Source organism: Mirounga angustirostris, unplaced genomic scaffold (genome assembly GCF_029215605.1).
Source record: "Mirounga angustirostris isolate CCGP_5_RB_7025 unplaced genomic scaffold, mMirAng1.0.hap1 SCAF_6, whole genome shotgun sequence".
Lineage (NCBI taxonomy): Eukaryota > Metazoa > Chordata > Mammalia > Carnivora > Phocidae > Mirounga > Mirounga angustirostris.
Genome location: NW_026991714.1, coordinates 121,349,006 through 121,371,228, shown reverse-complemented (window position 1 = coordinate 121,371,228; position 22,223 = coordinate 121,349,006). Strand labels below are relative to the sequence as shown.

Here is a 22,223-nt window from a genome sequence, read left to right as displayed (position 1 = left end):
CGTGTAAGCTTGCGGCCGCTGAGATTTTCCAAGGATGAAAGTTTCACTTTTCAAAGAAGAAACATGGCACCGCAAAGCTGGAGAGCCATACGGTGGCCGGTGTTGATTGGCCCCAGGAAGCGCTCGCTCCCAGAGAACACCTACTACGCGTGCGCGCATTCTGGGGGAGGGCCGGGGGGCCCAGGAGGGGGGCTCAGTTTGCAATGATGAGACACAGTTGTTACCTCGGGCCGGCTCTCGGGAGGCTGAGGGCGAGGACAGCTGGGCAGGGGCCGGTGGCGGCGCGTGGCCTCGAGGAGGCTGGGGAGCCCTGGGGAGAGCGGCAGGGACTCCCCTAGAAGCTAGGTCAGGCGGATGGCCAGCATGGCACAGCGGGGAGAAGCTGGGGCTGCTGGAGCAGGTCGGGGAGCTGGAGCTGGAAGCGCCTGGTTGCGGGGCAGGAGAGAGCGTCGTCCCCAGCGATCAACACCATCAACACCGGGGACTCAGCGTCTCCGTGAGGTCACACGGCAGGCCCCCTGCGCTCCCGCCTTCACATCTGGCTCCGGGGTTTGCCAGAATGGTCAACGAGAGCTGCCGAGTGCCCCTGAAGGATGATGCGGTAGTGTCCTGTCTCCCTAGACTGCATTTAATCCGCATTGCAAAGCAGAGTGCGTGTCTGGGGAACCGAATTAATACAGAATCAAATGTCAGAGAATCACAACTCTTTAATTTTGTGAAGGAACTTGGGGGTCATTTAACCGGACCTCTCCCTCCATGTCGGAATCCTGAGGGTGGGTTAGTTTTCCAGCTACTGTTTGGATGCCTCCACTGACAGGGAGCTTGCTTGCTCGGAAGGTAACCTGTGTCATCACCGAAGGGCTCTAGTTGCCTCAAAATGTTTTCCTTATATGGTGCTGACTTCTTCCTTCTAACTTACCCTCCTAAGTGCGAGCGTGCTCTGTCCTTTGAAACAGGCCTGAACCTGTATGTTCTGCAACAACCCTTGAACTATTTGAAGGCGGGGCCACCCAAACCTCTTTAAACATCCCTCGTTCCTTGCATGGTACTTCTGTGGGATGGCTCCCGGACCTGGTTAAGGTCATCTGGACACTGCCCGTGTCCTTCGAAACACGTGCTCCCCCCTTCTCAAAACGGAGAGCCACTTTTCAGAGATACTGAGAGCAATGTAGGTCAGATTGTGGGCCGTCTGTGGGCAACGCTGGAAACCTGAACCAGCTGGCCTCAGAGACCACAGATGGTGGCCACTTCAGGAACTAAATGATGACCCAGACCTACGCAGCCCGGCGAGCTTCCAGGGGAGCCAGGCAGCCTTGACCGGGCCTGAGGCTGAGTACTTGCTAGCCTCTCCTTGTTCTTGGGTAAAAGCCGGCCCTGGGCTAGAGTCCGTGGATGCTGGATTTCACGGACACTGGTGGGGAAAACCACTGGGCCCTGAGCTTGGCATAGAAGGGAGAAGCCCGCCCCCTTGTGGACCTCTGGGGGGTGGCAGGTGCACAGAGCACCCTGAAACCTCACAGATGAGGGGTCTGGGGGAGTAGCCGCTTCCCGTCCCTGCTCCCATTTTACCAGTTGCTTCTGGCAGCCTGTGAGAGGGATGATCTGGACTGTCCCAGGGCAGGGGAGTGGTAGCGGGGGACACAACAGGAAGTTAGGAGGTGAAGACCCCTGGGTCTAGTTGTCCTACAACAGAAAGTTGGAGATAAATCAGGCAGGTGTGATTAGCTATTGAAAAAAGAAAGGGGAAAAAAAAAAGGCGACAGGAGGCCTTTCCTGGTTCTGCCACTCCCTGGGTGGGCCCAGGCAAGCCACAGTCCCTCACTGGACCTCCCAGGGCCAGACTGGGTGAAGGCGGCATCCCTCAGAATGCTCCTACATTGGAGACCCGGCTGGAGGCTTTCACCTGCCAGGACTGACAAGAGTCTGTCATTGGCGACGCCACAGCGCTGACTGAGGACAGGAGGGGATGGCAGGTGGCCAGGGCAAGGGCATATGAGGAGCGGGAGGCAGAGGGCACCGATCTGCCAGCGTGGCAGGCCCACCAAGGCCCCGGAGAGCACAGTGCCCTCCCAGCACGCCGCAGGAAGCCTCAAAGAGCCACTCCTCACAGGGCTCTCCGCTCCTTACAGGGCTCTATGCTCCTTCCGGACCTCGGGCCGGTTCTACCTCCTCCTGAAATGCTTCTCCGCAGGGTGACGCCCGGACACTGACCCAGCGGTGTCTGTGTCACAAAATGTGCCTGCCTGCCCCAGCTAGACGTGACCCAGGCCTAGTGAGTGTTCGACATGGAAGCCCACAAACATGGCTCCTGCGTCGCACTCGAAACACTTCCAAACGGCCTGTACTCGGCACGAAGCGCATTATCAGAGATTGTGTTTTTAACGACTTTGCAAGGTAAATTCTGCCCTACTCTGTAATCGATGAGCATAATTGGGCGAAATGTAACCTGGGAAATGCAAGCCAGAAGCACTTTCCTCAAAGCTCCCCAGATAAAAAATAGAGGTGGATTTAAGAAATTGAATTCTAGGCTAAAATGATCCCAATTCTTTTCTGCAGATGCTCACAGAGACACGCAGTCAGGGAGTCACCGAAGATGTTATTTTAAAACGCTTAACTGTCCTCTGGCAAAATGAAAGATACTGAAACCCTATAAAATGGCCTCTTTAAAATTACCTGAGATAATGTCCTCAGGCTAATGTGCTCCTAGCTGGAAGCATCTGGGGCAAATGTTAGGAGGGGAGGGGTCATCTTGCACACCAAGGTGCACTAAAGCTTTGGCTGAAACTAAATAAGCCTGTAATTTCTCATTAAAAAATAAAAGCATTATAAGACATTTTAAGTTATTATGTAAACACCCTTTAAAAATCAGAGGATTCTAGGAATAAGTACAATCCCAAGTTCTCCCCAAAAGTCAGGTAGAACATGTAACTCTAATTGTAGACAGAGAACCCTTTTCAAACACCTATTTAGACCACCCAGTTTCTGCAGTATTTGCCAAATTCTAAAATTGTAATGAAAACTTTAAAGTCCAAAACCTACAAGCCGTCAGAGGTTCAGGAAGCAGATTGTGCCGTTCCAAAACTGAAAATGTGCTAGCGTAAGCAAGTCACCGGGGCTAACCTTTCTGCACTGGGAGTCTGGCCTTCAGTTCAGAACATGGCTATGCCAGGGTCAGAAATGTGACCAAACTGTGCTTTCCCGGAGGTTAGCCAAGGTTCACAGGGTCATGACTGGGCCATTTTATCAGTCATGTCAGGCTCACACCCTATTGCCTGGCATAGATAAAAACTTTATCTGTCAGCTTGCTAAATCTACTCCTCCTGCCTTATTTTCAATAAAGAAAACCTGGACTAGCTTATCTAAACCAGAGGCTGGCCTCTTCCAATACTGTTTTCACATGCAACCTCTGGTCTCATTTTGGTCAATAACTGTCCGTAATCAGAGTGACCAGCTCTCTCTTACCTGAATCCTTCAGAAAAACAGGGCTGGCACTATGCAACAACATGGATTTATTATGTTTATTAAACATAATAAGTTTATGGCTGAAGGTGTTACGTTAGAGTATGATAGTTCTCAAAGTATTACCTTTTCAAATCCATCTTTCCCTAAAGCAAAGCAAGCAAAAAAAAAAAAAAAATCTAAAATTCACTTTGATAGATTTTCCAAATAGGGTATCTAAACCATAGAAACATTTGCAAAGTTACCTTTGGACTAACTCACACACACACATACATTATGTTTTCTAATAATGGTTAAGAGAAATAACAGCTAAAGTTTCTTCCTCACAAGAAAATAGATATGCACAGATAACAAATAAAGCCATTCATGTAGACACTTCGAAATCAGGTTAAATATACAAATATAAAACCAGGGAGTTCCCCCCCCCCCACAGGAATCTTAAATGCAAGACAAACACCTTCAGATTTTACTTTATTTGGAAACTATCCAAATTCATTATTTTAATATTTAAAGACGGTGGTACTGTAGTGGAGACACATAAATATTATAATATACATTTAGAAATTAAATATAATAAAATCAACATGACACTGTGTAAAAACTCATGTACACTTCAAATAGGTATGAGTTCTGGGCCCTCGAACCCATCAGATCTCCCCCTGGAAACGGGTGAACCTCGCAGGGAGATCATCCACAGGGTACACGGTGGGACTGGTTTTCATTGTAGGAGGTCCATTTAGAAGCCGCCAGTCACAATGCCTGGCCAGCTCCACTGTAAATATTTTGAGAAGAATTTTTGCAAACTCCTTCCCTACACAGCTCCTCAGCCCTCCTCCAAATGGAATGAAGCTGAACCTGGACGCATCCTCGGGGTGAGGCAGCAGAAATCGGTCAGGATTAAATTCGTCCTTGTTGGTGAAGATGTCTGCCACATCGTGAGTATCACAGATACTGTAGATAACATTCCAGCCCTTGGGAATCTGGTAGCCCTGCAAAAGATTATGAGGCCCCCCAGGGCTGACAAATGGGAATCCTAACTTTCAACAACAAAAAAAGCCATCACTGATAATGGGAGGAATTATGAGTTGAAAAAAAGGGGTGTGAGGAGAGAGACAGGACAGACAGACCTTCAGACTACCGAAACACGTGTCCACATGGGGCAGGATAATGGTATCAAAAGTATACGAAATGTAAGCCACTGCGCAGGGAAGCCAAGGGGAGATTTAAAACCACAACAAAAGGAGTGTGGCGGGTGTGTGTGTGTGTGTGTGTGTGTGTGTGTGTGTGTGTGTGTGTGGCGGGAAGAGAACTTTTAACTTACATTTAATTCAAAAGTCTTCAGAGCAACCCGAAACCCTCCTGGAACTGGGGGATTCAGGCGAAGGGTCTCTTTAATAACACACCCAATGTATTTAAGCTGTTCCAAAATTTCCATGTCCAACTTGTTGTCTTGATTGCTCTTGCAAAGTAAACCCTATCAAAACAGTCATACGGAGGTGAACGGTTATTTTGTGCTCCAATAAAATCAGCCCAGCAGACGTAAACAGGGCTTAAGTGGCGGCTAGACCCAAAGGGCCCCATGATGGGAGAGGGTGAGGGGGAAACTGTGAGCAGCTAATGACCATTTGCCTCCACCCCTTGGCCCAAATCCACTATCTATTTACAATTCCAAGAGAATGCTGCTCCTCACTTAGAACCACCTAGATTCTCCCCCCGCACCCCGCCCCCATCACCACCACTTAGGAGTCCCCCATTCATGCCCTTGGACACATAAATTCAAGAGAGTGGAATCTATCTGAAAATCTCCAACGTACTGCAAAAAGTGGAGTCGGGGTAGGAATACAAGGACCAAGCCCCGCCTGAGTGGGACCGCAGCTCAAAGTTCCTTCCTTTTTATTCACAAAGCTAATTTTCTCTCCCCACCCGCCCACCCAGCGCTGGGCCCTGCACTTTGCAAAATAGGCAGAGAAGGCAGCACACTTACATATCGGCAAGTTGGCCAGGGAGCAGCCGAATTTCTTAAGCTGATAGTGAACCCCGGTGTCCCCCTACCTTACTCTTCAGCTCCTCTCGAACTTTCTGGAGAACGTGGGGATAGAGCCCGAGGTAAGTAATCAGAGATGTGGCGGCACTAGCTGTGGTTTCATGTCCCCCAAAGAGGAGTTCCGTTGAAGATTGCTTTAGTGCCTAAGAATGGAGTAAGATAATAAGTCTGCATGCAATTTTACCCAGCAATTACTTAGAACCGAACTGAAGGTTCTGGAAAGAAGATGAGAAGGGCTGAAAGTTTACTGACAGAAAGCCAAGGGAAGTTACATTTTTTTAAACAGAATGCATAGTCCCTTTAGTTCAGCTAGAGCAGGAAAGCCAGTAAAATCTCACGACACAGGGAATTCTTGAATGAAAGCCTTGGTTGTATTAAAATCGCCCAACATTCTTTATTTACACTTTGCAAATTCCAACTTGCCCTGTAAAACCTGGTCGGGCTAGGGGACGCTCCCTGTTCCGCCGCAGCCTCTCCCACGGCTCTCCGGACCCAGTGTCCCGACCTTCCGGGTCCCATCCCCGGTGTCTGGGCGGCCTGCCCACTCTGGAGGCCGGACGTGCGCTTTGGGGTAACCGCGCTTGGAAAGCCAGGGGACCAAATCCCGCAGCGCCCCTTCCTGAAGTCGCCACTCACCTGCATGTCCAGCCTCTCTCCCCTCTCCCACGAGTGCTCGATCAACAGCTGCAGCGCATCTTTGCAGCCGCCGCCCGCCTCGGCCGTGCGCAGCCCGCAGATCTTGGCGCGAATGTTCTCCTCTATGCGCGCGTGGATGAGGTTCCGCGCCTTCAAGCCCTGAGCGCAGAGAGCGCACGGCAGTGAGCAGAGGCCCGGCCCCCGCGCCCCCGCGCCCCCTGCTCCTCACCCTGCACGCTCCCTCACCCGGTACAGCCCGCTGAAGGGCACGTCGATGGGCAACGAGAAGAGATTGCGGGTCATTTCCTCGAAGGCCTCCACCAGCTGCTGCTCGGCGTCCCCGCCGCTCGCCAGCCGGGGCTCACAGCCCAGCAGGATGCGCATGGCGATGCGGAACATGAGGCGCTTCACCTGGGGGTAGACCAGGAGGCCGCGCTCGCCGCGGCTCAGCCACTGTTCCAGGCAAGTGCCCACTTCCTCGGCGATCACCGGCACGTAGCACTGGAGCGCCTCGCGGCTGAAGGCCCGCATAATCACCTGAGCTCCGAGGAGGGAGAGTGTTAAAAGCGCCCCCCTCGCCTGCCGGGATCCCCTTCCAGCCATCCCCACCCCCGCCAGACGCAGGGCACTTCCCGGCTAAAGTGGCCTCGAGCGGGTCACCTCCTGCAGCTGGCGCTCGCCCGGCATCTATCTCCTAGAACCCCTCCAGCCGCTGGGGTCCCCCTCCCCGTCCAGGCCCCGCCACCCCCGCCCTCACCTTCTTGCGCTGCTTGTGAGAGGAGTCGTGTAGGTTGGAGAGGCAGCCGGAGCCCAGGATGGTGCGCACGGACGCGGGCCAGTGGACCGACACCAGCCGGTGCTCCCCGAGCAAGATGCGCCGCACGTTGTCGGCGCCCATCACCCGCACCGTGGGCCGCCCGAACAGATGCGTCTTGTAGATGAAGCCGTATTTCCTGCGCTTCATCTGCAGGAACTTCCTCCGCTGGGAGAGGAGAGCGGAGGAGAGAGGCGGGCGTGAGGGGGCGCCGGGGAGCGCCGCGCCTCGGGCTAGCCCGGGTCCCAGCCGTAGTCGCCTCCCTCGCGGGGACGCCTACCCCGGCTTCATGGAAGCCCGGAGCCGACTGGGGCTCCTGAGACTCGTCCCGTCGCGCCCAAGCTCCCTTACCTGTAGCACCATCTGCAGTGTTTCCCCGAAGAAGGGGAAGCCCATAGTTCCGGGCGGCAAAGGGAGGGCGCAGCTGCGGTCGCGGCTGCTCACGCAGTACAGGTCCCAGAGCTTGACCGCGGCCAGGAAGAGCAGCAGCGGTAGCACGAAGGTGCAGAGCGCACTGGCCAGCAGCGCCGGGAGCCCCATGGCGCGTCGCGGCCTCCCGCGCCACCTGCCGCCGCCGCCAGCGCTCCGAACCCCGCCGCGCGCCTGCTTTATAGGCGGCCCAGGTTGCTGCTCACGTTAGCTTGGTCAGACAAATTAATTCACCCGAAGTTCATCTTTAATTGCGGATTGGGCCCCTGGCTCCTCCCCCCGCGAGGCGCTGCCCAAAATCTTTAACCGTTTGTTCCACGCCGAGGCAGAGGCGGCACCGTGGCGGCTTCACTCGGAGCGCGCCTCCTGGGGTGCGGGGCTACGAGCAGCTTGCCTCCCCCTTACAAGGTGTGCGGAGCTCCGAGACGGCGGCAGAGGCCGACCCGGGCTCCGGGGAGCGGGAACTCCAAGCCCTGGGCTTCCTGGCGGTCTCTTTGGAATCCCCCCCGCCGGGTCCGACGGGCGGTCCCAGCCCAGAGCTGCCTTCAGTGGCTTTCCATTTTCAGGCGCCGCGTGGGCTCCCTTCCACCTGCAGGGGAAGCAAAGGGAAGTGCGTTCAGGAACCGACTAGCTGCCGGGTCCCACACTGGGGAAACTGAGGTCCAGAACGCAGAGCAAAACGCAAACCCACTCCCCCGAAGAGCCCGCCGAAGAGCCCAGGGCCACGACCTAAGCGAGAGCGGGGGGTGTGGGGGGAGAGTCAGACCTGATCCACGGATCATGGATCCCAGCTCCCCAAGGCCCTCAAGGAGGCCAGCACTCATGAAGTCCTGGAAGGTCCGACTTAAGGGTACAAGAGAGTCTCCAAGTCCCTCGGGACTTTAGGTGCAACCCTGCACAAGTCTCAGCCCCAACTCTGACGCCCCAGTGGGAGACCGCTGGGGCAATTCATCCACCTCGAGGCAGCCAGCGCTCTGCGAACCGGCTGCGGCCGGCCGGATTCCGAGGGCCCTGGGACTCACAGCCCCACCTAGGCAGAGGGCGAGAGGATCCTTAGACCTGGGCAGATAAGGTGACAGAGACAGAGGAAGGAAAACCTGGGAGTCTGTACTCCGGGACTGGCTCCATCTCTACTTGCATGACCTTGAGCAAGTCACCACACATCCTTGCGCTTGTTTCCTTCTCCCTCATATGGAGGCGGTAATTCCCCGATCTGTCTACACCCGGGGGCAGTTGTGAGTTTTCGAAAGGGGCCCCTGGTTGCAGATACTTTTTCCCGGCTCCGCACACGCTAGATTGCTTCACCCGGATGACCTGGACTCGGGGCCCACGAGCCTTCCTCCGCTCTCCCGGCTCCCACCCACTGAAGCCACCCAGGTGATTGGGGTGCTCAACCCTCAACCCGACCTCTGCCCGCCCCTAATGGGAGTGTTGAGGGAATCCATACTGGGAAGCAGGTCGGCTGGCCTTCGCCCAACTGCAGTCAGCTGCTACTGCAGCCAGTGCGGGGAGCTCGGACACTGCGGGAAGTGCACGTGCGCACCCCACTTCCCACCTGGCCGGCCCACACGCATCCTTGGTTGGAGCGCCGAACGCACCCGCGGCCCCGAAAACGAAACAGAATGAAGTACGTTTGTTTAAAACTAAACCCCGGCTCTTGCAGGAGCCCGCCGCACGCCTTGGAAAGCGTCCCTTGGAAATGGGAAACTCTTTGATCCTAAGAGCTGTTAAATACGTGGCCCTCCCGCGGTGGTCCCCAAAGCTGGCGGGATTGGAAAATGTCTGTGGAGTGGTAGGGACCGCGCAGTCCACGCAGCGCTCCAAGCCGGAGTCGCCATAGGGCTTGCTTGGAACTCGGCGTTTCAGAGGCTCTAGAGAAGGGTCTCTCCCACTGTCATTTGTTCTCACGATTCGGCGACTGTAAATGGTGCGGGCCAACTTCGGGGCACCGGCGGGAACTCGGCGAGACGCGCTAGAAGTAATTCTCAGAAATCCTGCGCCCGCCCCTTTCGAAACCTTGCTCCGGCCGGTGAGCAAAACCGGCGAGCGGGGGCGTGACCTGGGGCCCATTCCCAATCCTCTGGCCTGACCTGCCTGTGACCCCTGCAGGCCGGACCGTGACATCCGAGTGAACTCGGCAGGGCCACCTCGCCAAGTTCAGCGCGCGCCGGGTCACAAGATGAGTGGGGCCTGCGTGCTGGAAATTGCCGGGGGAGGGGAGGGGTTGTTTTAATAAGTCTGCCCATCGAGACCCGCGGGGGCGTCCAGCGGGGGCGTCCGGCAGGAAAGGATTAAATGTGAGAGTGGAGATCATTAAAGAACATCTCGAATGGAGGAAGGGGTCAATAAATTATCAGCCCGATAAGAACTTTGATTAGAAAACTTGCCAAGCTTTCTTGGGTGGTGGTGGGCGGGGAGGAGGATTGGTTCACTGGAAAACAAAATATTTCCAAGATGTTTACAAAACAGCCTCCCTGTTGCGAAGGGTTGGGGGTGGAGAGTAGTTTTTTGCTGGAGGAAGGGAGTGAGGTAGACCGGAGTCAGGTGAGCTCTGGCAGCAGAAGCACCCCTCCTCCACCTTTTCCCCTCCAACCCTTTCCTACCTCCTGAGCACTCACTCCGGTCTGGGGGCGCAGGGTTTTGTACCTGCTGTTTCCTCTGCTTGGGGAGCACCTTTCCCAGGTCACCGCTGGCTGGTTCCTTCCAAAGTTGAATGTCACCTCCTCACAGAGGTCTCCCCTTCCCACCCTGCAGGGTTCAGCCCCCAGGTACGGTGTCTTACAGACCTGTCTTACTCTCTTGAGAGCACTTAGCACCAGTCTGCATTCTGGTGCTCTTTGTTTGCTAGTTTATTGTCCACCTCCTTCCTAAGCATATGTGGTCCAGGAGGGCAAGAACCAGAATGCTTCCTCAGAAAATCTGGAGCTACTCAGTAAGAGTTCAGGTGTTCCCTGAAATTACTGAAAAGGATATTATCAATGGGAAATTGGAGCTGCCCCTACTGGAGCTTATAGTCAGTACAGGTCCCAGACCAGGTAAACCGAGTCTCTTGGAACCACCTACACCATGGGGACTTCTGAAAACCTCCTCCCCATATTGCTCTTCTCTCCCCCAATCAGAATCAAACCCAGGCCCTGGTCCTCCTGCCCCCCCCCAATCAGAATCAACCCCAGGCCCTGGTCCTCCTGCCCCCCCCCCAATCAGAATCAACCCCAGGCCCTGGTCCTCCTGCCCCCCCCCCCCCCCCCCCCGTGGGAGCTTCTCAGCCCGGATGTGGTCTCTGCAGCCTCAGGAGCGCCCTGAGGGCAGGCTCCAACTCTGCCACTTTTGCTGGCTCCAGTGCCTGCCAAGCCCAGGGCCTGGCGCCGGGTCTGTGGTCAGCAGTGGGTGATGAATTGCCCTGGATGGGGGTTATGGCAGTGTCAGCCGAGCTCGGAAGGGCCCGCTGAGCTCTTGAGCTACCGACCCTGCGTGCGCCTGCTGCTTCCCCCTTTCCCTCTGGCCCCGGGGATCCACCTTAAGCATAAGGTCAGGAGGGCACCAGCTTCCTTCTGGTTCACTAAGGGGTCAGCTCCGGGCCTGGGCGGCAACTTCCCTGGCTCACCCATCATGTCCAGCTGACCAGTCTGAAGATGGGTGGCAGGTTGCACTGGGCTGTTGGGAATGGTGACGCTGGAGGCTCTTGGCTTTGATTTAAACCCTGGTGGAAACCTCTGTGTTGGAGCCCTTAAGCCAACCTAGGGATCACCATGAAAGGACAAAGGGCTGAGCCCTACATAGTGGCCACAGGCCCAGAGGCTGGAGCAGGGAGTAAGTGATGAGGTGGAGGACAGCACTGGCCAAGGAGTCCAGGAGCCCATTGCTAGCTCTTCAGGGGAGTCTTCTGCCTGTTTCTCCTATGCAGTGGCGTAGGTGGAGGTAGTAAACTGGAAGGGTTCTGCAGCCAACTATCACAGGCATAATTCTCAGCCCAGCTTTTGGGATCTGCTCAGGAGGAAAGTTCTGGCATACTCTTGGGGGGGGGGGTTCCTGGGTATCCTCCAACCCCTACCCCACACCTTCCCACCAGGGAGCAGCTGCCCAGCTAAGCCCTAGCCTCCTCACTCAACTGCTGCCAGGAAACTTTTTTCTTGGCCTTCCTGTTTTGGGTAGAAATATCCCAAACCTCTCTGATTATGTCTCAACCTCCCATGAAAATAATCCAACCTTAGAGACATCTCTCCGTGCCCATTCTCCCCTGTATATATGGGAAGATTAAACGCGTTCTTGAAGTAGGAATTTTTCTTTTACGAAGTCGCCAGCAGAATCAGTGATGTTGAGCCATTTAGAACCCTGGAAGCGCCCAGAGTTCTGAGTTTCCGCCGAGACTGAGACCAGCAGAGTGGCCTCAGCGCACCAAGCCGAGGTCAGCTGCCTGAGGGCCTTCCGCTGGGCGCCTTCTCGGTGTGTCTTACTATGGCCCAAGGCCAGGCCGGAGATACGCTTCCTCCTAAGGGTTGCAGGTCCAGCCGCGTCCGCTGGGTCTCTGGCGCCGTCCAATCCTGCCCTAGCAATCCTCCCCGCCACCCCAAGATCCAGGCAACCTCCCGGGCTTGGCGCCGGAGGGCGAGGCCCCGCAACTCCTGGTGAAGATCTGTTCCCTTCATCTCTGCCTGGAGATACTGGGAAAGGCTTAAGAGGCTAGGCTCACGACCCTTCCTTCCTCGCGGCGCAGAGCGCAGGAGGCACCTTCCCGCCGGCCTGGGCGCTTCTCCAGGGCGCCGTGGCTCCGGCCCGCGCTCCTCCTCCCTCGAAGTCTGGCACAGAGCTGCATTCGGTGACCGTTTGTTGAACGAGCGCCCGACCCGGCACTAAGAAACCGCAGATGGGCGGCGCTGACAGCGCGCCTCCGCCACTGGCCAAGTCCTGTCTCGAAGCGCAGCGGGTCAGAGGCGTAGCCCATCTCGCGCTGCCGAAGGCGCGAGCGGGTGGAAGAAAAGCCGCAGCCCGTCCGCCGGGTGCACGATGGGCACGGTCTGCATGGCGGGGAAGGCAGGCGTGGCCAGTTCCCAGCGCGCCGTGCGCACCAGCTCCACCGCCAGCAGCTGGAGCACCGCCTGTGCCAGCTCCTGGCCGAGACAGCTGCGCGCTCCGCCGCCGAAGGGGATGTAATGGAAGCGGCCGGAGGCGCCCCGCGCATCCTCCCCCGCCGCGCCGAAGCGCTCCGGGTCGAAGCCCTCGGGCGGGCTGCGGTACACCGCGGCCGTCTCGTGCGTGTCCCGGATGCTATACATCACGCTCCAGCCCTTGGGGATCTGGTAGCCCTGCGGGGAAGTGAGGAAACCCGCCTGACTACGAGGCACTTGGAATCGGGTCCTGAACCCACCCTCCACCCCGGGGGCTGCAGGAACGCACGCCTAACCCGCAAGCTAGGAGAACGCTCTGCGTTCCAATTTCAGCTCCTTCTCTGGCGAGCTGTGTGACCTAAGGCTGGATACTCAAGCTCTCTGACCTCCAGTTTCTTAATTGATAAAATAAGAACAAAAATGCCCGTTTTGTTGTCTTGAGACTAGGATAACGGTCTGGCATATATATTAATGATCACTAAATGTAATCTATTGTTTGTGTTTCAGTGTTTTGTTTTTGTCTTTTTTTCTTCTGACATTAGATCAAGAGACCTAAGTTCTAGTTTTGCACCTACCCTCCGCCTGGGCGGGAACAACACAAAGGACAGGGACCCTCATTCCTCTATGGTCAGCTCAATTATAAAGCTCTTCTTTGCACTGAACTGAAACTGACTCTCTAACACCAACACCCCCATCCATTAGTTGTACAATAATATTTAGGTCTGGCAGCCACACTTTAAGATGCACATGGGAATTAAAACCAGGCATCCTTAAAATGTTGGAAGGCAGCTTTCATGTTTCCTATACCCACCTTCAGGTTTTTCAACTATTCTACTTTTTGATGTGTCTTCCAACGCCCCCCCCCCCCCCCCCCGCCATTATCCTGCTTCCCTAGCCTAAACAAGGAGCGCGCGTTCTCTCACCTCTCTAGGCCTCAGTTTTCCCATCTGTAAACTGGAGGATGGCTCCCTCTCTGCTCCCCCTGGTGGACCTGTGCTCTCCTTCCTCTGTTTCCCTTAGACTGTAGAATGAAGTCTGAATTCCAAGATGCAGCATCCAAGACACTTCTAACCACCTCACTAAATCCACCCACCTTTATCTGGATGGTCCCCTTTCGGCTGCTGTGCTGTCCCCATCCTAACCCTTCACTGCTCCATGTCAAATGTCAGCCCCTAAAATGTTTCGGTGTTATCCAGCACTAACGACCACTATCTTCCTCACACCAGTTTGGGATGAAACTATCGGTCCTGGCCTCCTTTCTCCCCGCCACCAACTCCTCCAGGGTAGAATCCCAGTCGCTATTGTGCAGTGGACCCCTGGTATGCAATGCACCACAGATGTTCGTTCACTGTGTAAAGTAAGGCTCCGGGAAGGAGGTGCCCAGTCTCTGCCTGCAGTGACAGCCATTCAGGCAAACACCCTCAGTTTGGCAAAGGAGGACTCCACTCTCTGACGTTGCCACTGTGTCTCACGGCCCTGGCACCACCTGACTGATGTGTCAGAGCTGGAAGGGACCAAGACCACTTCCTTCCAGAGAGTAAACTGAGATCCAGAGTGAGGAGGGAATTGCCCAAGGTCTTATAGATGGAGACAAGCCGGGGTAACAATGACCGGTCCCTTGAGCTTGTGAGGAAGTAGGGGAGTGGGGTACGGGACACGGGGGGGGGGCTCTCCTTGTTCCCCACCCACACTCACTAGCTAAGGGGGGGCGGTGCTGCGCGGAGAAAAGTATGTTTTTATTCTCAAACTCAGTTCTAGGGCGCCTGGGTGGCTCCGTCGGTTAAGCGTCTGCCTTCCGCTCAGGTCACGATCCCAGAGTCCCCTGGATTGAGCCCCGCGTAGGGCTCCCTGCTAAGCGGGGAGTCTTCTTCTCCCTCTGCCCCTCCGCTTGTGCTCTCTCTCCCTCCCTCAATCGAATAAATAAAATCTTAAAAACAAATAAACCTCAGTTCTCATTGAATTGACTGACCCTCACCGCTGCCGAAAGCCTGTTCTTAGCCTTGTCGGCTCGCCAGCCGCCAGGCTTTGCGCCCCTCAGCTGTGTATCCGGGGGCGAATGGGGCCGAGCTCAGCCCATTTCATGGGTGGAACGCGAAGGCTCCGAGGGGAAGAGGCGACCTCGCCGTCCTAATCCCCCCCCGGCCCCGCCCTCCCCGCGGCAGGTGGCGGGGGCCGGGCGGCGGGGCGGGCGCGCGCACTTACGTCGAGCTCGAAGGTGCGCAGCGCGGTGCGGTAGCCCCCGGACACCGGCGGCAGGAGGCGCAGCACCTCCTTGACCACGCAGTCGATGTAGCGCAGACGGCCCAGCGCCGCGAGGCTGAGGTCGGGCTCGCAGCCGCAGTCCGGCCGGGGCCCCGCGCCGCCCCCCGCGGCCCCCGCCGCGCAGCCGCACGCGCGCCCCAGCCCCTGCGCCGCCAGCTCCTGCCGGATCTTGGCGACGGCCGCCGGGTGCTGCAGGAGCAGCAGGACGAGGGACGTGCTGGCACTGGCCGTGGTGAGGAAGGCGGCGAAGAGGAGCTCCACAGCCGTCTCCTGCAAGACAGCCGGGGCGGCGCTGAGTCTGCGGCAGCGGGCTCCGGCCGCAAGGCCTCACGGCCCCATGGCTGCGAAGCAACGGGCCCAAATTTACCTGTGCGCGGAAGCCAGAGTGGCGGCTCCGTGCGCGGGCCCGGGGTCGATCGAATCCCAAGTCAGCCACTCGAGAAAGCCACATACGGCCACGACCAAAGCCAGGATCTTTGGAAGGGCTCCCAGACACAGCGCTAGGAGCTTACTCTGTATGCTGTTCTTAGTGCTTTACATGTATTAACTCCTTCGGTTCTCTTCCCAACCCTGTGAGGCACAATTAGTGCCCTCGTTTTACAGGGGTGGAAACTGAGGCTCCACGAGGCGCTGGGGGGGGGGGGGGTCCCAGCAGTCGGGCTCGAGAGTCCAGTGCTCCTAACCACCTGGTGGTGCCGCCTGCAACCCTTGCTGGGCGTCCTGACCGTGACCTGGGATGGGGGCGGGAGGACGAGGAAGGCACCTGCAGCAGCCGCCAGCCTCCAAGCAAAGGCGGCAGCATGGCCTCCTCCTCCCGCTTAGTGGAGTGGTCCAGGGAGTGATTAAACCTCTTCCCGGTCTGCACTGACCAAGAAGGACAGAGGAGGGGCCCGATGGCTTCATCCTCCAAGCACCAGCCCTCACCCTCACTGCCTCCCTCTGCCCTCCCAGCTCCTGGGGGCACCCACAGTTTGTGTTTCTATATTGATTTCTGTGATCGTAGGATGAATGTATACCCCTCCCCTCTGGCACCTCCAGGGCAGGGGCTGTGTTTTGCTCAGGGCTATATCCTCAGTCCCAGCATAGAGCCTGGCACCAAACAGATACATCATAATGTCTCTGGAATGAATGACCTGGTCCAACTCTAACTGCCTGCCCTGGACAACATGGGAGCCCCAACGTCCTTCCTGGCTAGGCCTCATCTGCCTGGCCTGCCCCTGAGGCCCAGACCAGAACTGAAGATTCCTGACATGGAGGGTGTTGTCATCCCCTCCCCAGCCCTGTCAAGCACTCCCCTTCACAGCCGAGAACTGTTCCTATCCAGGGGCTCTCCCAGGACTCATGAGCTCATCTACTTTAACCCCCTGGATTCTTCCAGATCTCATAATCACCCAGGAGTCAGGATAAAGACTATTAGCCCCATACTCAAAGAAGAAACTAAGGCTGAGCCCTACCCTTCATGGCTCTTGGAAAGTGGGACATTAAGGCCCAGAGAAAGGCTGAGAGTTCCTTTTGGAAGGGTTGAAGTTTTCCCATTTCTAACCTTCCCCTACACCCCCAGCCTCTCCACTCCTTTTTGGGTTCTCCAGCAGGTCCTGGGGCCATTCCAAAGCAGTTCTCCTTTCTTTCACTGCCTGTGCTCTACACATAAATGGGGAGGGGCTCTAATTCTCACGGGAGACCTCCAGTGGCAAAGAGGTTAAAGGTGCTAGGTGACAAGATGGCTCATGGAAGGACAGTGTCCATTTTGGGAGGATGTGGAGCTTGATCCTGAGCCCTTAGGGTCTGTAGGGAAAAGGAGTGGATAGGGCCTCATACACAGGGGGGACAGCAGAGGCAAAGGCATGGAGTGACAGAGAAGGGGGGGGGGGGGAAGCAGAGCTGTTTGTGGCCAGAACCTGTAAGCAAGGGCCTGGGATTCATGTCTTCCACACTTCCCTCAAGTGGGGCCGAACAGGACCCTGCTGGGGGCAGGATGCAGTACCTGTATGGAGACCTGCTAGGAATGCAAAAGGCAGAAAAGTAGAACCTTCCCACCACCTACCTTCAGCTCCTGCACTGAGAGCTCCTGGCCCAGCTCCCTAGTGCTGAGGATAATCATGTCGAGGGCATCACCCGGCTCTGCAGCCTTGTCTTCATGAAGCTTTTCTGCAATAGCCTCCTCCAGGTACCGATGCAGCTGATCTCGTGCCCGGATGCCCTGATGCGTGGGGAGAAAAGGGAGGTGGGGCAGGAAGGCTGAGGGGTCTAGGCCTGTACACCTACCCCCCAGATCTTCCTGGGGCTGTCATGGCTCTGCTGAGATCCAGGTGTCAGGCTTCTCAACTTAACCCCATGTCTGGCACATAGTAGGGGCTCAGTGAATGCTCAAGAACTTATCCACTATCGCTACACATAATTCTCTCTTGATTATCACATTCCACCTTTGAGGCAAAGCAAGCAGTTACTGTCATCCTGAGAGGAGGATGCTGAGGCTCAGAGGGGTCAAGCAATTGCCCAGAGTCACACAGCTCTGAGTGCCCAGGCCTGGCACAGAGCCTAGTCAGGTGGAGTCAGCCCATTGCCCTTTCCCTGCACTGACTCAGGCAGGGGCAGTGGGCACCAGTGTAGAGAGGAAGGCACACTTTGTTGCATCCAGAAAAGCTCTGGCTTAGAGACCACTCCCGGATGTTCTAAGCATTAGCCTCTGTAAGCTGGTAGGCAAGAGGGTGGAAGTTCAGGGAGCAAGCATAGGGAAAGCATCTGAGCACTTAAGTTTTGAGATCATAGGAAATCAGGTTCAAATCCTGCCTCTGCCCCTACTAGCTGTGTGATCTTGGGTAAGTCACTTAACCTCTCTGAGCTTCAGTTTCCTCACCAATAAAAGAACACTTTGCAGGCTGAGAGGATTAACTCAGAAAATGTATTCAAGGCGATCAGCCTCAGGCATGCCCCTTCATACATAACTATTATTTTTATTCGGGTGAGGAAAACCAAGGCATCAGTACAGTGAGAAGCCCCAGCTCACAAAGAAGAGGCATATGCAGCCTCCTAGTTGCTCTCTGGGCCCGGCCCATCGCCCTGAAATCTGAAGAAGAGCAGCAGTTCTCTGATCTGGAAACTAGTAGGTCCGGAGCCACAGACGGGGAGCCGGCACCCACTCCTCTCCAACCCAGGCTAGGCGGCGCTTGTGCTCCCATCGGTTCCGCTGCCATCCGGGCTTCCCAGGCGGCTGGAGGCCAGGCCAAGGGGCAGCGCTCTGGGGTTCGAGCCTGACTGGTTGGGCGGCCGCCACCGGGACCCAAAGTCAGGAAGCCAGCTACTGGTGGGTCTGGCACGCATCCCTGGAGGCGCGGCCCAGAGAGGATCTGCGCCCCCCCACCCCCCCACCCGTCACAAAGCGAGTGAGGACAGAGGTCAGCCCTGACACCGACAGCCACACCACGCCACCTCCCCACCCTGGACCATCCTCGGTCCCCCCCCGGAGGTGAGGCGTGGGGCGCGCCGAGGGAGCCTTGTTTTCGCCTGTTAGACCCGTCCACGTTGGGGATCCCCAAGACGAAGGTCTGAGGCCAGAGCGGCAGTACCTTGCGCAGGCCGCTGAAGGGAACGTCCAGGGGCAGCGAGAAGAGGTTCTCTACGAACTGCTCGAAGGTCCGGGCCAGCTCGGCGCACTGTACCTCGTCCAGCCGTAGCCCCAGTAGGATGCGCGCAGCCATGCGAAAGGTGAGTGCCTTGGCAGCCTGGTAGACAGCAACGGGCCGGCGGGCCGCGCACCAGGCGCGCACCTCGCGCCGCAGCGCCCCTTGCAGGCGGGGCACGAAGCGCTGCAGAGCCCCGCGGCTAAACACACGCGCCAGGACCTGTGGGGAGCCCGCGGGGTCAGCCCTGGCCGCGGCCCGTCCGGCTTCCTCTGCTCAGCGATTCCAGAGAAGCCAGCAGGCCGATTTCGGTACCCTTCTCCTCAGCGGCCCCGACCTAAATGGGTTGGCTTTTGTTCTCGCCATTCCCTCTAGATATCTGATGTATACAGTCCCTCCCATCCATCCAGGCTCCAGATGCCACCTCCTCCAGGAAGTCGTCCCCGGTCCCTCTCCAAGTCTGACTTTCCACCATTCTGGTATCAGAATCACACACAGGAGATTGGCGATGAAATGTCCCTTAAGTCCCAGTCCCGGCTTTATAAAGCAAAGCGGGAAAAAGGTAAGGGACTGACCCAAAGCCACCGCTGTTTAGCCAGGGGTCCCTGCCAGCTTCAAAGTGTGCCCCTAAAACCTATCCCCAGCCTGGCCAACAACAGGTGCCCAGGAACCGCACGTCTGACGTCCCAACGGCCCCTTTGGTTTTAGCTCACCTTGCGCCGCTGCCGGTGCGGCTCCCCAACCGCGCCAAGCAGCGTGTGCGAGCCCAGTAGGATGTGCGCGCTCTGCGGCCACTGGCTGCGCACAAGGCGGTGCTCGCCCAGAAGGATTGTGCGCACGTTCTCGGCGCCGCTCACGCGGATCACCGGCCGGCCCAGCAGGTGCGTCTTGAACACTGTCCCGTAGCGCTCCCGGCGGGAGCTGTGGAAGCGGGAGCCCTGCGAGCGAGGCGGAGCGAGGCTGGAGCCGCTGGGCCTCGGCTGGGGGTCTGGCCCAGGCCTCCCAACCGCCCCTTGCTAACGACTCCCTGCTCCAGGCTGGCGCGTCGCTATACAAAACCTTTTGCTCAAATGGGCCTCGCGACTACCCTACGGAAATGTAGATGCCCCTGTTCCCATTGGTGAGATGAGGAGACTGAGGCTCAGAATGGGGACGTGAGCGCCCGAGGCCTCACGGCTGAGAAGTGCCCCTGATTCCTGATTCTGTGCTTGCAGGGTATAGGGCGAATGCTTCTCCGAACCCCTCTGTTCACCCTGGCGTTGTGTCGGGTCGTGCTTTTAAGTTGCGCCGGGGAGAACTCCGGCGACATACCGTCCCTTCAAGGGAGCAGCTGAGCAAAGGCGAGGGCTGTGTATGCTCTCCGGGCCCCTGAGCGACAGGATGAGGCCGACCAGGAACCCTGGGAACACTGTGAGCGCCGAGGGTCCAGTGGGAGTCAGGGAGGAAGGGGCCGTGTTGGGGTGCGAGCTACTCACCTGAACTAGCCAGTGCAGCGTTTCGCCGAAGAAGGGCCAGCCCATGGAGCCCTTGGGCAGGGGCAGGGCGGAGGCCCGGTCCCGGCTCAGCGTCCAGCGGAGCGTCCAGAGGTGCTGGGCCAGGCTGAGCAGCAGGCCGGCGCCCAGGAGAGCGGTGCCCGCGGCCCCCAGCACCGACATGCAGCTCAGCCCCCAGGGGAACATGGCGAGCCTGCGGGGATCTGGCGGCTCGGAGCGCCGGGGGCGCGAGAGCTGAGGCGCTGGGAGCGCGCAGTGCTCACCTGTTCGGTCCGGAAAGGGCCTGGGACTTGCGGGCCCAAACCGAGATTTATGGTCTGGAAAAAAGGACGTCGCTCTAGAAGCAGACTGGTATAGTAGAAGGCGGCTGCGACCACACGCCCCGAGGGAATGTGCCTTCCTCTAGCCCGACGGCTTCTGGGCCCAAATGCCAGTCCCTGGCCGGGGCGCCGGCTGCCTCGGGACCGCTCCCTCCCGGCATCCGCGCGCACCTCCCACCTCGTCCCCGGGTCAGCACTCCTTTGATAGAAGCGGCAAAGGCGAGCAAAGAGAGGAGCAACTCACCGGTGTTGCCAACGAGGGCTGCGATCACCGGGGCTGTAGACCCCCGCCCCACCTCCCTCTCTACTCGGCCCACCCTGGCCACATTTATATAGATATCGGCCCGCTCCCTGTGGACCGATCCCGATTCCTACAACGTGACGCGCCCATGCATATTTAAAACGCTCGGAGCGAAGTCATGATTGGAGGCGGTGGGCCGCGGCACGCTCACCCGGGGGCTAGGAGTAGGGAGTGGCAGAGCCTCGGGCGGGGCCTGCCGTTTCGCGCCAGAAGTTCCCGGCTGTGCAACGCGGCTCCGCGGGTGGGCGACCCCCGCGCCCTGGGCTGACGCGGGCTCTCTGGCGTCCCCACCCTCGAGGCTGGAGGTGCCCTTCCCCTCTCGGCACTCCAGGGTTGAAGGGCTGGGGTTTAGGGTTTGTCCTCTTTACTCTGTTTCAGTTTCCAGGGAAATGGAGGTCTTCGATGCCTGCCTTGCATTGCAAACACCTACAAGGGACACCCGGGGTCGGGATTCCCGGACATCCCCACACCGCCCCGGTTTCTGAGCTACCACTCCAGGGCCCCTGCAAAAGACGGTAGTGTCATTGCTGCCCAAAGCTTCACTGAGACACCCTAATCCCACCAGAAGCCGGTATCTCGGGGCGCCTTTCGGGTCTCTAGGGCTGAATTCACCGTTCCTTCCCACTCTGGAGGCCACCCCATCCCACCCCAGTTGGTCTACCTGGTTGCTTCTCCGGTGTTTTGTGTCTGGTCCCCTGGGCTCTTGCGTCCCTGTCCCTACAGTGCAACCTGAGGGTTGGCGGGGAATGGCAGGAGAGCTGTATGTATTACAGAAGAAAGTGAATCTCACACCATCATAGCTACGAACCCACAGTGATCTACTCCAAGCAGTACAAAGGCGGCGTCTCTCCGGATCCGGGGACGCCTCAACCAAAGCCAGGGAGACATCCCGAGTGCCCTGCAGGGCTATGTAAGGCACGCGAGGGACAGCCACATTCCAGTCTTCAAAAAAGAGCTAGCTGTTCACCGCTCCTCTTCTAACTTCCAGACTTTATTGTGCCTGAAGAATTACCATGTTTTCCATGTAGTATTTTTTATTTTATTTTGTTTATTTGACAGAGAGAGAGAGACATCGAGGGAGGGAACACAAGCAGGGGCAGAGAGAGAGGGAGAAGCAGGCTTCCCGCTGAGCAGGAAGCCCGACGCCGGGCTCGATCCCAGGACTCTGGGATCATGACCTGAGCCGAAGGCAGACGCTTAATGACTGAGCCACCCAGGCGCCCCTCCATGTAGTATTTTTTAAAATGTGAAGTACTTTAGGATTGAGATGGTCAAGAGAATAAATGCTTATTATCTGTTTTGGTGACACTCCCCATTCCAATAACTAGGGAATAAGAGTTTTTCTGAAGGAAGCAGTCGTTTTCAATCAGGAAGCTCTGAATAGATGCAACAGCAATGCATTTTCAACAACTTGCTCAACCTTTTTTTAATATTTCATCACAAAATCAAGAAATGGACATATAATTCTTTACACTTATTTTACAGAGTCAAGTGTAAGTTTCTTACAGGCATAAATCCTGAAAATGCAAAAGGAATATTCAGCATAAATACAATGAAAAGAAAGTTAGGATCAGGTTGATAACTACCATTTGGACCATAGCAATTTACACAGAAGAAAATGTACATTCATTTTAGATTTTCCAGAGTTCATTTGGTTTGGCTTGTTTCCATACTGAGGATAGGTACTGGGATCTGCTATTTGAAGAAAGTAACCTGACCCCTGTGGTAACGTCTGTGTGT

General features: G+C 56.9%; 2 protein-coding genes across 2 annotated transcripts; both read right to left on the bottom strand.

Moving 5' to 3' along the window:
- Positions 1-3,921: 3,921 nt before the first annotated feature.
- On the bottom strand, positions 3,922-8,730 carry LOC123845525 (cytochrome P450 26A1). Its single transcript, XM_045876271.2, has 7 exons — positions 7,305-8,730; positions 6,897-7,121; positions 6,386-6,676; positions 6,140-6,298; positions 5,512-5,646; positions 4,781-4,933; positions 3,922-4,448 (listed from the first exon to the last, which is right to left on the bottom strand). Exons 1-7 carry the CDS (start codon positions 7,491-7,493, stop codon positions 4,107-4,109), a joined length of 1,494 nt encoding a protein of 497 aa, XP_045732227.1. The 5' UTR covers positions 7,494-8,730; the 3' UTR covers positions 3,922-4,106.
- A 1,924-nt stretch (positions 8,731-10,654) lies between these two features.
- Positions 10,655-21,736, bottom strand: LOC123845524 (cytochrome P450 26C1). The gene is made up of 6 exons (XM_045876270.3): positions 19,845-21,736; positions 19,083-19,307; positions 18,316-18,591; positions 16,794-16,949; positions 14,690-15,019; positions 10,655-12,685 (listed from the first exon to the last, which is right to left on the bottom strand). The coding sequence occupies exons 1-6, from the start codon at positions 20,046-20,048 to the stop codon at positions 12,308-12,310; spliced, it is 1,569 nt and encodes a 522-aa protein (XP_045732226.1). The 5' UTR covers positions 20,049-21,736; the 3' UTR covers positions 10,655-12,307.
- Between the last annotated feature and the right edge of the window lie 487 nt (positions 21,737-22,223).

Excerpts from the sequence above, each read along its gene's own strand:
- LOC123845525 (XM_045876271.2), bottom strand. The coding sequence starts at position 7,493 with ATGGGGCTCCCGGCGCTGCTGGCCAGTGCGCTCTGCACCTTCGTGCTA. Across the intron at positions 6,677-6,896 it reads CTCACAAGCAGCGCAAGAAG|GTGATTATGCGGGCCTTCAG; the intron begins GTGAGGGCGGGG and ends CTCGGAGCTCAG. Across the intron at positions 4,934-5,511 it reads GAGAGGAGCTGAAGAGTAAG|GGTTTACTTTGCAAGAGCAA; the intron begins GTAGGGGGACAC and ends CTGTTTTGATAG.
- LOC123845524 (XM_045876270.3), bottom strand. The coding sequence starts at position 20,048 with ATGTTCCCCTGGGGGCTGAGCTGCATGTCGGTGCTGGGGGCCGCGGGC. Across the intron at positions 19,308-19,844 it reads CGCTGCACTGGCTAGTTCAG|GGCTCCCGCTTCCACAGCTC; the intron begins GTGAGTAGCTCG and ends CCTCGCTCGCAG. Across the intron at positions 12,686-14,689 it reads TGCGCACCTTCGAGCTCGAC|GGCTACCAGATCCCCAAGGG; the intron begins GTAAGTGCGCGC and ends ACTTCCCCGCAG.